Source organism: Panthera pardus, unplaced genomic scaffold (assembly GCF_024362965.1).
Source record: "Panthera pardus isolate Hobbes unplaced genomic scaffold, ASM2436296v1 HiC_scaffold_11, whole genome shotgun sequence".
In the NCBI taxonomy this organism is placed as follows: domain Eukaryota; kingdom Metazoa; phylum Chordata; class Mammalia; order Carnivora; family Felidae; genus Panthera; species Panthera pardus.
In genome coordinates, this window is record NW_026526666.1 from 65,284,821 (window position 1) to 65,297,068 (window position 12,248).

Sequence of the window (12,248 nt, forward strand, 5' to 3'; positions counted from 1 at the left end):
CTGAGGGGTTAGGTGTGGGGGATGAGACTATAGTTTCAGTGCTATTTTTCAGACATACTAGAATTGGCTATGGTTTAGGAAATCGTCCATTGGATTATAGGATTTCTGAACCCAGCTTAAGTAGCTATTTGTGAGTAGGACTAAAATAAGCCTACTATACTTATTTATAGGCTAAAGGCAAGCAACCTGGGTGTTTTTTCCAAAGTTTGTAAGTAAAAGATGGTGAATGCTGGCTTTGTTATAACTCAAAATTGTTTTACTGATGATTGTAGTATGTAGGGTATTATGATGAGGTAGTTGAGTTAAATTGCTTAATCCATAGTTTATCTGGCAACTGCAACTACCCAGAATTCAGCCAAGTTTCCAAACGATAGCAAAAAGCTTCTGACAGTCTGTAGAATAATGCTTAAACCTCCTGCTCATAACACCCTGAGCCTTTCATTAGAGCCTGTTCTTTTGTCTAGGGCTAATGGTAGCCCAGAGGTACCTCTGTGTGAAGCAGAAGAAGTGCCCCTTTGGGGTGGCCTCTATCAGCAGGTGGAGTCTTTGTGGAGGGGAGAAAGAAGTCCCCTCTGAGTAGATACCACCCTTTGTGCACATGGCTTGACCTCCTTGCTGGACATCTATAAATGGTGAACAAACAGCACAACGTTATATAGAGGCCCTACTTTTGACCTAGTCATAAGGAGCCCATAAATGAACAAAATTCAAAAGCAGGGCAGGGAGCAGTTGAGAAATCTGTAATAACTTATAATCTCATCACAAAAAGTTATAAAAACTAATAACCAAGTATAAGTTGGAAAGGAGAGTTGTCTAGAGCTATCAATATGAAAAATAGCCCTATGTATCCAATAACTACTGAATGCTACTTTATTCAAATGTGGTAAACTAATAATCATATCCATTTATTGAAGAGTTGTTACTTGTTAAATCTAAAAACGTTAGATGTATATATTTATTTCTCTCCAAAACCCTATAATGGTAGCCATTATTATTCCCTTGTTTTACAAATGAAGAAATTGAGTCACAGATGTGAAGTAACTTGACAAGTTCAGATAGCTTAGTGTGAGGAGAGGGGAGTTGGGTGGAGAGGAGTAGGAGTTAGTCTGATTCTGGCCCAGAGCCACTATTTATACTGTATAGTTACTGTAGTAATAGATACCCATAATGGTGGCCTTTAGTAATTAAAAAAATGTTAGTGAGACTTGAAGTAAAAATAGTAACAATTTTAAATTGGTGTGTGTGACTCATGTGTTAACTTAATGTGAAGTATTTTATTTTGCAACTGAGATACTTGAGCTGTACCAGTGAGTAAATTTATGCATAATTTTGTATATGTAATTTTATAAATACTTTTTGGTGATTATGACATTGTTTCTCCCATCTTAAGTTATGATAGAAATTGTGTCTCTTTAGAAACACATCATCTGTAGAATCTTTTTTTACCTTAAGATTCATTTCAAAATGATAAAACTTTGTCTTTTTTCTGCCCTCTATGTAGAGATGTACGGCTTTTAATCCTGGAATATGCCCGTTGGTCTATGATTGACAAGTACCGGGCTTTGATGGATGGCCTTTCCCTTGAGTCTCTGCTGAGCTTTGTCAAGGAGTTCAAATCCCAGCTCTTTGTTGAAGGCTTGGTACAAGGAAATGTCACAAGCACAGTAAGTGTGAGGTGCTCTGTTGCTATTGGCTAGGTCTGAATGCTGTTGTGGGCTCTGGAATTGCATTAGTTCTCCGAAAAAGGAAGCTCTGTAGTAGTTTTCGCAGGTCAGAGTTGTCCTAGCACAGCCATTCTGATGCTGGGCAAGACTTCCTCAATGAAGAAGACTGCTGATAATGGACAAGGCTTTGAGTGAAATGATTTAGTAAATACAAGGTGTTGGTTACTTGTTGAAGAGTGTGTGTGGAAACACCAGTTTAATTTAGAGATTAAAGTGGGAGATCTGGGGTGTGGTGAGGGATGTGTACACAAACAGACACACAGACAGAACTTGTATATCAAGCTTGTGTGTCAAGTTAAGGAGCTTGGGTTTTATCCTGTAGTAAATAGAAAATCACTGAAGCATTTAAATAGGGATTTGTTGTTAAGAAAGATGCAGAGAGACCAGTTATGAGGCTGTTATAAGAATTGACATGAAGTATAATTCCAGAATATATGAAATATCCATAGTAGTCAAAGTCGTAGAAACAGAAAGTAGAATGGTGGTTACCAAGGGTTGAGAAGATGGAAAAAAGGGGGGAGTTGTTTTATGGGTATAGAGTTTCAGTTTTGCAAGGTGAGAAAGTTCTGGAGTTCCATTTTGCAACAATGTAAATATACTCAATACTGTAGAACTGTTTACTTGAAAAATGGTTAAGATGGTGAACTTTATGTTATGTGCTTTTACCATTACACACACACAAGTTGAAGTGAAAAATGATAAAGCCCAAAGTTACACAAATAAATGAAAAAGAAATAGTGAGATAGAAGATGACCAAAACTCAGTGACTGATTGGATGTTGGGGTGAGGGAGAAGAGAGAAGTCTAAGATGATGCCCGGATTTCTTGCTTTAGAAACAGTGGGTTGGTGGAGGAGTAGGAAAAATAGTAGGTTTGGGGGCATATGAGAAATTTGTTCTGATATATATTGAGTGGGATAGGTCTGTGAACCTTGTAATTACCTGAGGCCTCTTCCAGCCAAGAATGCTTGTTTGGGACTCTGCCTAAATTTTTTGCCTGTTGACCATCTTCCTTCATGGCTTTCTAGTTTCTCAGGACTGTTCCTTCAATGGAATATGTAACTGGCCACTCTTGAGACTGCTGTCTCCTCTGTACTTCCTCTGTCTTTATTCCCCCAATCCCCAAACCAGCCTTAGTTTCTTTTCCTTTCCTCAGAAAGAAGTTTAAAAGCTTTAACCCACATAGAGAAGAGCAGGATAGCTGCCTGCTTTTCTGAACACAGTGGGAGTACTGGGCTGGGGTCCTTTTGGTCTAAACAACTTAGTACCATGAATTGCCCCAGATAGAAACCACTGTAAAGATGAGCTCACCCCTTCGGTTATCCCCCATTTTATAGGTTAGAAAACAGAAGTCTTGGGAGAGGATGCATTCACTTAGTGTTAAGTGTTATTCTTTTGCTCATTCTATGCCAGGTTCTGTATTTATAGACCTAGGTTTCTAAAACATAGTCACAGGTATCCTAGAGGACACAGCTTAGTGGGTTTAACTGAACAGTTAAGTTTGATCGTGTCACAGTGTACAGGTTAACAGAATGCCAAAGGGAAAAAAGAGGGAGCTGTTCAGTTGAGAGCCACTTAATATTCAACAAACATAATATTAAATCAGTGAATGATGAGCCCAATTGATGAATTTTGTAGATTATATCTGCTTTCCTTATGCTATCCAGGGCTTCTTAAGCAATTAGAATGTTGATAGTAGTTGGTTCAGGGTGAAATTAATGTTATAGTGCCCAATACAGTTATTTTTTTCTCTTTTGCTTCCTAGGAATCAGTGGATTTCCTGAAATATGTTGTTGAGTAAGTATTGGTATGAGTTTTCTCTGTAGGAGTTCTATATTCCTACCAGCAGGAGGGCCTTGAACCACAGCTCAGTTATTAGTAAATCCACAGGGGATGATACTACTCCTTGTAGTAGGTTTTCTTGAGGCTGGTTATGTAAACAAAGCAATTCAGAAGGGACTGTGGATGGCCTCACCTCTTCATAGTAGTTTTTGGGAGGGGGTAAGAGGATAAAGGCACTGTTCAGTGATCCACACTCATTCTTTTGCAGTAAGCTGAACTTCATGCCTCTGGAGCAGGAGATGCCTGTGCAGTTCCAGGTGGTAGAGCTGCCTAGTGGTCACCACCTGTGCAAAGTGAGAGCTCTGAACAAGGGTGATGCCAACTCTGAAGTCACTGTGTACTATCAGGTCAGCTGGCCCCGTTACACACAGCCATCCTCATGGCTAAGAGCCTGATGGAAGGTCCAGAGTACCTTGGAGTAGTGACCCTATGACTTTCGAGGCCCTTTATTTTGCACTTACCTCTGTAGTTTTTTCCTTGCAGTCATTTGTCTTCTTGAAGCAATTACATTAAAAAAATTTTTTAATGTTTATTTTTGGGAGAGAGACAGACAGAGTTGAGCAGGGGAGGGGCAGAGAGAGGGAGACACGGAATCTGAAGCAGGCTCCAGGCTGTGAGCTGTCAGCACAGAGCCTGGATGCAGGGCTCGAACTCATGACCTGTGAGATCACGACCTGAGCTGAAGTTGGACGCTTAACAGACTGAGCCACCCAGGTGCCCCATTGAAGCAATTGCATTTAAAAATTGCTCCTATCAGTGAAATGGATTCTTTTTCAATCATAATGCTTCATTGAATCCTTCAACCACTGGGCCAGAGGGACAGAGACTGAAGAGTAGTTGGGAGTTCCTACATGTTCCCCTGACAGAACCAACCCCAGGCAGCAGAAGGACATTTGTTAAAAGGACAGTTTTGAAAGAGACAAAAGTAAACATAGCCAAGTAATCAGTATATATAGCAAAAAGAATGACTACCAGAATTCCAATTAAAAATTTCAAAGCATTTAGATAAAGGATTTATCTCTTGTTTTATGGATGATGAATCTGAGGTCCAGAGTCCCTTACTTGCCTGAGGTCATACTAAGTGGGGCTTGAATTTATTCCTTACACCCCCAGATCCTTTGTTCTTTCCACATCATTCTGGGAAGGTGCGATTGGGCTTAAAATAAGGTAGAGCTTTGCAATAATCTCATTTGGTCCGTAGCTTGTGGTTAGCCCACTTACTTCTAGGACTATGGGGGACCTGTGCTTGTCTAGACTGATGTCAGACTTCCTACACTCTGGGGCTTCTACCGCTAGCTGCTGCTCTAGTCTTTGAAGTCCTGCATGAGGAAGTCCCTTCTGTGTCAGGCCCTGTGAAGAGCCCTCTGATCGGGGCTTTGGGCAGGGCTACATGGCCTTAGTGTCTGTCACTTTGTCCTTTTATTGTGTTTCTGGCCTGGACCTAAGTCTTTCCATTGAGATCCAGTTTGTCTGTAGAGCCCATCTTTTGCTGACTATAGCTGCCTTGTTTGTTTGCTTTCATCTAGTTTCTCAGCTTATTTGAAGCTGAAATGACTACCAGGCCCCAAAGTTCATAAATAATACGGCCTGGCCCTGTTTATTAGCCTTGTCCACATTTCCAGTGCTTCTGCTGCTCAAAACCATAGTACTTCTGTTTTAGGCAGGATTTCATAGCATAAGACCACGTGTGACCATGTCTGTCGAAGTGTTTATCAATCACCTGTTAGCACTAGCTTCCAAAACAAACTGCTTTCTTTAGGGCACCACTTCCCTCCCGCCAGACAGCATTTTATTTAAAAAAAAATTTTTTTTTTTAATGTTTATTTATTTTTGAGACAGAGACAGAGCATGAACGGGGGAGGGTCAGAGAGAGGGAGACACAGAATCTGAAACAGGCTCCAGGCTCTGAGCTGTCAGCACAGAGCCTGACGCAGGGCTCGAACTCACGGACCGCGAGATCATGACCTGAGCCGAAGTCGGCCGCTTAACCGACTGAGCCACCCAGGTGCCCCCAGACAACATTTTAAACTGGAAATTGATACAAGGTTTCAACTAGTTTTGTTACAGTCCTCTTAGAGGCAAACAGGAAGTCTCTTTGCCTGACTAAACAGGACTTGCAGGGCACACAGGCTTTAGCCTCTTCCTCTGGTGAAGTGGGAAGGAATAGCAATGAGTACGTGTCAGAGGAGCCTGCAAGAGCCTGACTATATGATGTACTAGCAACATCCTTGGATTTTGGCCTCCTGCCCTTTCATTCTAATTGCATTATTTTGCTACTCTTCAGGATTGCCAGCATGTGGTCTCCAAGTATGGTATCAGCCTCTTAGGTATTTCTCTTAGCAACTGGTTTGGTCCCTGTATGTGGCCTTAAAAACTTCTATTCATGTCCTTCCTATTGAAGGAATAGCTCCAGATACTGTTCATTGATCCCATTTTCTGCTTTTCTCCTTAGGACCCTGAACTGCATGTACTTGACTTTAGGTTATATCCTTTGGGTCCTTTGGGCAGGAACTGGCAGGTTGGGTGGGGATTATTGGACTTCCCTTCATGTGTGCCTGCAGTCCTGTGCATGGGCCAAGAATTCAAATGATCAAGCATGATTTCTGTCCTCACAGGCCTGCAGTCTAGTGGAAAGGCAGATGTATAAACAAAATTGTTGCAAGTATGGCAACAGAGGGTGTGATCAACTCTTTGAGGGGAAGAGAAGAATGGGATGGATACCTGAATAAATGGTTGCCAAGAATAACTGGATTCTTAAAAAGCCCTATAAGCCATTGGATTTTCAGTTGGTCTGACCAATTTCTCCTTTCAGTCAGGTACCAGGAGTCTGAAAGAATACACTCTTATGGAGCTGCTTGTGGTAAGTTGTAATAAAGGAGAGTTGAGGTGTTCAGGAGCCCTTGACCCACTACGAGGACTGGCCTTTATGCCTGGGAGCTAGGGACTTGGGAGAGGTCAGAGGCCTGTTTGGTAGGTGAGATGGTTATGTTTAGTATTCTCATCTGGTATGAGAATGGACAGGGGGCCTGGGCGATTTAGGAAGAAGACAGTAAAGAAGGATGGACTTGGGGTATGTGGAACACTTGGGGGTTAGAAATGGAGGTTTCTCTGCTGGGAGGAGTTGGGCTGATGGGTAGTATGTTGAATTACAGATGCACATGGAAGAGCCTTGTTTTGACTTCCTTCGAACCAAGCAGACCCTTGGGTAAGTCTGCTGGCAAGAGCACTGAGCTCAAATAAAGGTCTGGGGCTTACTTTGCAGGCTGAGGTTTATCAGATATCCTGACTGAGCAGCCTCAGAGCTCGCTGGTCCTTCCATGCCTTAGCATCATCATCATACCTACTGGTCAAGACAACTTCTAGAATTTGCATCTTGTACTATGATCAGGTTTTCAGTTCAGTTAAGTTTCAGAGATTAGCAAGGATAAAAGCTAGCCTGTAGTCCTCAGTTCAGGAGAGGGGGTGGACACCCTAACCTGAGAATGAAATAGATGCATATACGTTTGTGGATTCTCTTTCAGGACCTCCAGGTCCAGTAAAGATGTGCAGAAACCCTTCCTACTTACCTCTAGTTTCTGAGGGCAGGGCCCAGGTGACTACCTGCGTTCATAGAACTTTTCATTCTGGTTGTAGGTACCATGTCTACCCTACCTGTAGGAACACATCTGGGATTCTAGGATTTTCTGTCACTGTGGGGACTCAGGCAACTAAATACAAGTGAGTAGATGGGCCCAGCTATTACTATTCTTGGCCTGGAGAGTGGGGGCTATAGGTGCTTCCTTAAACCTCAGGCAACTCTGACCAAAATAGGGTTTGCTTCACTTAGTCACAAGGGGGTGGGGATGGAGGGTGATTCAGAGATGCCTGCCTGATCCAGGACAGATCAGTGGTTCCGGTGATCCTATAAGGCTTGACTCAAGTCCTGTGGTCACTGTGCACGGCTTGCCAATGTTTCCTCTCTTTAGGCAGGTCTGAGGACAAAAGCAAAGAATGCCTGGCCTAGCATTCATACTAGAACCAGAGTTACAAACAAGCCTTGTTTCTCAGCTTTGGAGTGGTCAAGCATGGGTTGTCACTGCTTCAGTATTGAGGATATCAGGAAGTTGGGCTGGAGGTAGGGGTTGGGTTCTCTCCTGTATCTCCCTCAGCGTAGGGGAGTACTGAGGCCTGGGAGGAAAATACTTGTCTCTTTCCTAAAAATATGCCTTAGCCCTTTTCTTCTTCTGCATTCTGCTTGAGACCAGGTTCCTGATGACTCTTAATTGAAGATGTTTTGTTTCAGTTCTGAAGTTGTTGATAAGAAGATAGAGGAGTTTCTTTCAAACTTTGAGGAGAAGATCGAGAACCTCACTGAGGATGCATTCAACACCCAGGTAACTGTGCTGACCTGCTCTTTTGTTCCTTGGTCCACACAAGCCCATAAGACAACTTGATACCAATCTTGCCAGTGTTACCTGCTGGCCAGATTTTGAGTTTTGTAGCCCCCACCTTAACATGGTCATAATGTCTTCGTAGCTTTATCCCTCCCCATCGTGCTGCAGGTCCCAAATAAAGGGACCATAGCAGGTCTGTCACTAACCAGACTGAACAGGGCCAAGTGTGTTCTGGGGCATCTGGTGTGATACTATACCTGAGGGTCTCCTTTTTTGGTGGAACAGGTCACAGCTCTGATCAAGCTAAAGGAGTGTGAAGATACCCACCTTGGGGAGGAGGTGGACAGGAACTGGAACGAAGTGGTGACACAGCAGTATCTCTTTGACCGCCTTGCCCATGAGGTAGTAGTAACACAGTTTTGAGTGACAGAGCTCTGATAGGGACTCCTGATTTTATAGGAGTCCCAATCCCAAGTGGAAGAGAAACCTGGGGTGTTCCTCTAGGTTTGGTTTTTTACTAAATCAAATCCTGTTTCCAGACTGGCCTGTCTAGCACCTAAGTGAGCAGATCTATTTTTGTATTTATATTGTTTTTGTAAAATACTTTTATATTGAGGTTCACTGCAGGATTGTTGGGGGGGGGAAAGGGGTTTTCTATTTAAAGAAAATTGAGAACATCTGGTCGTTATGGAATTCCTCTCCAGATTCTGGCTGTGGTCTTTTTGACAGCTTCTAGCCCCAAGTAGTAAAATGCACAAAAGCTCTGGAACTTGCAGTCTAGCGCTGAGAATATAACTGTATAAGGGGAATTAGCAAAGGACACAGAGGCAAGAAAGTTATTTAATAAGAGATTTCAGCCCAGCTCATACGGTGCTCCAGTTTTCCTATTAGAAGACAAAATTCTCAGGGCACCTGGGTGGCTCAGTTGGTTGAGTGACCGACTTCAGCTCAGGTCATGATCTCGCAGTCTGGGTTCAGGCCCCGCGTCGGGCTCTGTGCTGACAGCTCCAAGCCTGGAGCCTGCTTTGGATTCTGTGTCTGTCTGCACCTCCCCTGCTTGCACTTTGTGACTCTTTCAAAAATAAACATTAAAAAAAAAAAAAAAAAGACAAAGTTCTCTTTACCTGCTTCAGTTGTTACTATATTTTCTCAAGCAAGCTAGAATATACAGTTACCATGTACCTGAGAGGTGACACTGAGGCAGTAGTGGGTTTTGGCTGTGTGTAGTACTCAGCTATAATTACAGCATCTGCTACCCTCTCTTGCTTATTTGCCAGGGTTAATTATTACTGTGAAACAGATGAAGGTGTGTCTCAGAGGCTTTTCACCCTTCTCTGGAAGGTTGAAGGCAAGCTGATACCTGGAAGAATAAAATGATGTGCTCAGGTGCTAAGCAGGACCAAAGAGATCCACCTCGGGTGTGTTAGTTTAATAACAGTCTTTCCAGAAAATGCATTGCTAGTCTTTTTTTATAGCTTGCTTTCTTTGTTTTACCTATCTTCCCTTTCCCCTGTAAGATTGAAGCACTGAAGTCATTCTCAAAGTCAGACCTAGTCAACTGGTTCAAGGCTCATAGAGGACCAGGAAGTAAAATGCTCAGCGTTCATGTGAGTATGGCTAACTAAAGCTGTAGCTCTATCCTTTTCAGAGCTGTCATTCAGCCCAGTTACCATTCACTGAGTTTGGGTTGGTATCAAAGATTCTAACAGGGCTTTGCCCAAATCTGGTCAGCCTTTCTCACCTCAAGTTTTTGGCTTCTTTTAGGTTGTTGGATTTGGGAAGTATGAGCTGGAAGAAGATGGTTCCCCTTCTGGTGAAGATTCAAACTCTTCTTGTGAAGTGATGCAGCTAACCTACCTGCCAACCTCTCCTTTGCTGGTAGAGTCTACCATCCCCATTACTGACATCAGGGCTTTCACATCAACACTTAACCTTCTCCCCTACCACAAAATAGTCAAATAAACTGCAGTCCCGTTGGCCTGAAGCATTGTGTATTTAAAAATGTGTTTGTATTTTATGAAGTTAGTTATACTGCTAGTAGTGCCATTGAAATTTTGCACTGCCATCATAGAATTTGACTTATTCTCCTCCTACCCACCACATTATGACTAACAAACCAAGGGTTACTATAGCAGCTGGCAGAGAGAAAGTAGCAGGGTGCACCAAGTGTGACCAAAATGCTTGCAGGAGCAATATGAGAAGCCCTGGCATGTCCTGGTTCTCTCAGATGGAGGATCTAGGTCTGTAAGAGAACCTTGAGAGGCCCTATGTAACCGATGTCTTAGTGCCTAAATGCTAGGTGCTAATACCTGTGGTTTTGTTGTTTTTTTTTTTTTAATGTATTTTTAAATAAAGATAGTTCTGTAATGCCCTTCAGAATGAGCCATTTTGCTGCTGTAGCATTCTTTTCATTGTGGGGTGGGGGGATCTAATTATTCTTCCCAAACCCTCTAAAACAATAAAATATTTTTGTATAAAATGTTGGGAGCCCTATGTGTGCTGTATGAGAGTTCAAGGAAGACTCTGGAGGATAGCATGGTGGGGGCTAAACAAGGTATAAAGGAGGGGTGGAAAAAAAAAAAGAATAGATCCTTTATTAACTCTTAGATCCCAGGCTGCCAAACAATAAAAGAAACACATTAAAAAAAACTGGAAAAATTACTTTATGAAGCCTTAAGCACTGAGTATAATTATAGTCCAGCATTAGATACAATAGTCCAATTCCTAATAGTCCAATTCCAAAACAAAAGTTGTTATAGGTGAGGCCATGAAATTTCCTAACACTTGATTTTAATACATTGCACTAATTTTCTAAAACAACTCAGGAATATTTACAGTAGTTGGAGCATTTATGAAAATTCTGGCATCAGGTATATATTTATATATGTGTGTATGTAATTATATATATATATATCCATCCCAGAATTATATGAACTAGGAAACAAATGTAGATCTTAACAGCCATACTGGTATGCAAGATTTAAGACTGGGATTTATAAATGCTTTTCAAAGCATGGGGTTTGGGGAAAAAAGCAGACATCTTGTTTTCAAAACCTGAAGTTTTTCTCAGGACTGAAGTCAAAACTGTAACTGCCACAGAAAAGGAAAAAACGGGAAGCTTTTCTTGCTTTAATTGTTCATCTGCATCAGAAAGTCCAGTATCCCTGAGATAGGAACCACTGCAATAAGAAGGGAGTGAATAGGTTCTCCCAAAGGAAGATTGTTGCTTAATTATGCCTATTGCCCTGGTCATCAGGTGTAAACATTGCATTTCCCAACCTAATGCTTTGCAGCACCAAGACGTTTCAGTAATGGTTCATCGTAAACCCAACATTCTCCATCTTCGTGAAATAGCTGTAAAAGAAATGGGGGAAAATTCAGTTACTCACTTGCTCTGTACTTCTAGAATTATACTTTTTATTATTTTATATTTTCTTCCATTACACTAAAATGAGTTTCAGGCAGGGACCAAGGCTCATTTTGTTTATCGCCATGCTTATTTAAAAGTGGTACTTCACTTCAGCATTCATTGAAATGAATGAGTTATATACCTCAGGATACAGAGGGAATAGGAGCTGGGACCTTGGGGCAGGCAACCCAAACAAGCTTACCCTTGTCTCCCACTGAATTTCCTTCTCTTTCCTTTCCCGGGCTTCTGCTCTTTGTCTTTCTTCAAGTCTATGCTTGGCTTCAGTTGCTGCATCAATGTCTCTGATTTTTAAGTTGAAAGTGACATCCTTCCAAAGGCTAAAGAAAAGAAGTCAAGGTGCTAAGTACTTGATGGACAAAGGAGTTAGCAAACTTGAGAATGAAAGTCTAGAGCCTCACTAAATACAGCACAATGAAAGTAATAAGTCAAATAACTCTGAGTATAGTTCACAGACAATCTCCTTAAAGTGGCAAAGAACAGAGAAATGGGCTTGGAAGATTGCACGGTTAGTGTCAAAGGAAGAAAATAAAGGATGGGCAGAAAGTTGGATATGGTAGAGACAACAGGAGAAAAGAATAGAACTGAAACCTGGAATTTTACTTCTGGCTTGACCTGTAGTTGCTATGCAACTTTAGGGGGTAGGTTTACCTCTCCATGGGGCTTGAGTTTCCTGTATTATAAACCAAAAGGGTTATTAGATCAGGGGAGAGAAGTTCCATTTCAGAAAAACTACCCTGAACAATGAAATCTTGGAGAAACTGTGTGAATAGAGTAAGAGTCAAGATGTGAAACAGAGGCTTATCGGGGTAAGAGATGTGGCTGCTTCTCAGAGCCTGGAAGATGACAACTAGGTAAGACTAGTGTCAGTGTACAAATGAAGA

At 41.9% G+C, this 12,248-nt stretch overlaps 2 protein-coding genes across 13 annotated transcripts in view; one reads left to right on the forward strand and one right to left on the reverse strand.

The window, feature by feature from the left end:
* Positions 1-9,921, forward strand: part of NRDC (nardilysin convertase) — a 100,981-nt gene extending 91,060 nt beyond the window's left edge. For 2 of the 3 annotated variants that reach the window (XM_019449312.2, XM_019449313.2), the window contains 10 exons: positions 1,502-1,664; positions 3,488-3,519; positions 3,773-3,911; positions 6,377-6,424; positions 6,717-6,769; positions 7,198-7,281; positions 7,847-7,937; positions 8,223-8,339; positions 9,455-9,544; positions 9,702-9,921. In XM_019449312.2, the coding sequence (XP_019304857.1) occupies positions 1,502-1,664; positions 3,488-3,519; positions 3,773-3,911; positions 6,377-6,424; positions 6,717-6,769; positions 7,198-7,281; positions 7,847-7,937; positions 8,223-8,339; positions 9,455-9,544; positions 9,702-9,899 (1,015 nt within the window). In that variant the 3' untranslated portion in view covers positions 9,900-9,921. Of the gene's footprint in view, positions 1-1,501; positions 1,665-3,487; positions 3,520-3,772; positions 3,912-6,376; positions 6,425-6,716; positions 6,770-7,197; positions 7,282-7,846; positions 7,938-8,222; positions 8,340-9,454; positions 9,545-9,701 lie in introns of those variants that run through there. The other variant, XR_002079903.2, reaches the window with a different exon arrangement.
* Positions 9,922-11,052: 1,131 nt separating this feature from the next.
* OSBPL9 (oxysterol binding protein like 9) overlaps positions 11,053-12,248 on the reverse strand; it is a 191,981-nt gene continuing 190,785 nt past the window's right edge. For all 10 annotated transcript variants that reach the window (XM_053895439.1, XM_053895436.1, XM_053895417.1 and 7 more), the window contains 2 exons: positions 11,549-11,684; positions 11,053-11,291 (listed from right to left, as the gene is read on the reverse strand). In XM_053895439.1, coding sequence (XP_053751414.1) covers positions 11,217-11,291; positions 11,549-11,684 — 211 coding nt within the window. In that variant the 3' untranslated portion in view covers positions 11,053-11,216. The remainder of the gene's footprint in view (positions 11,292-11,548; positions 11,685-12,248) is intronic.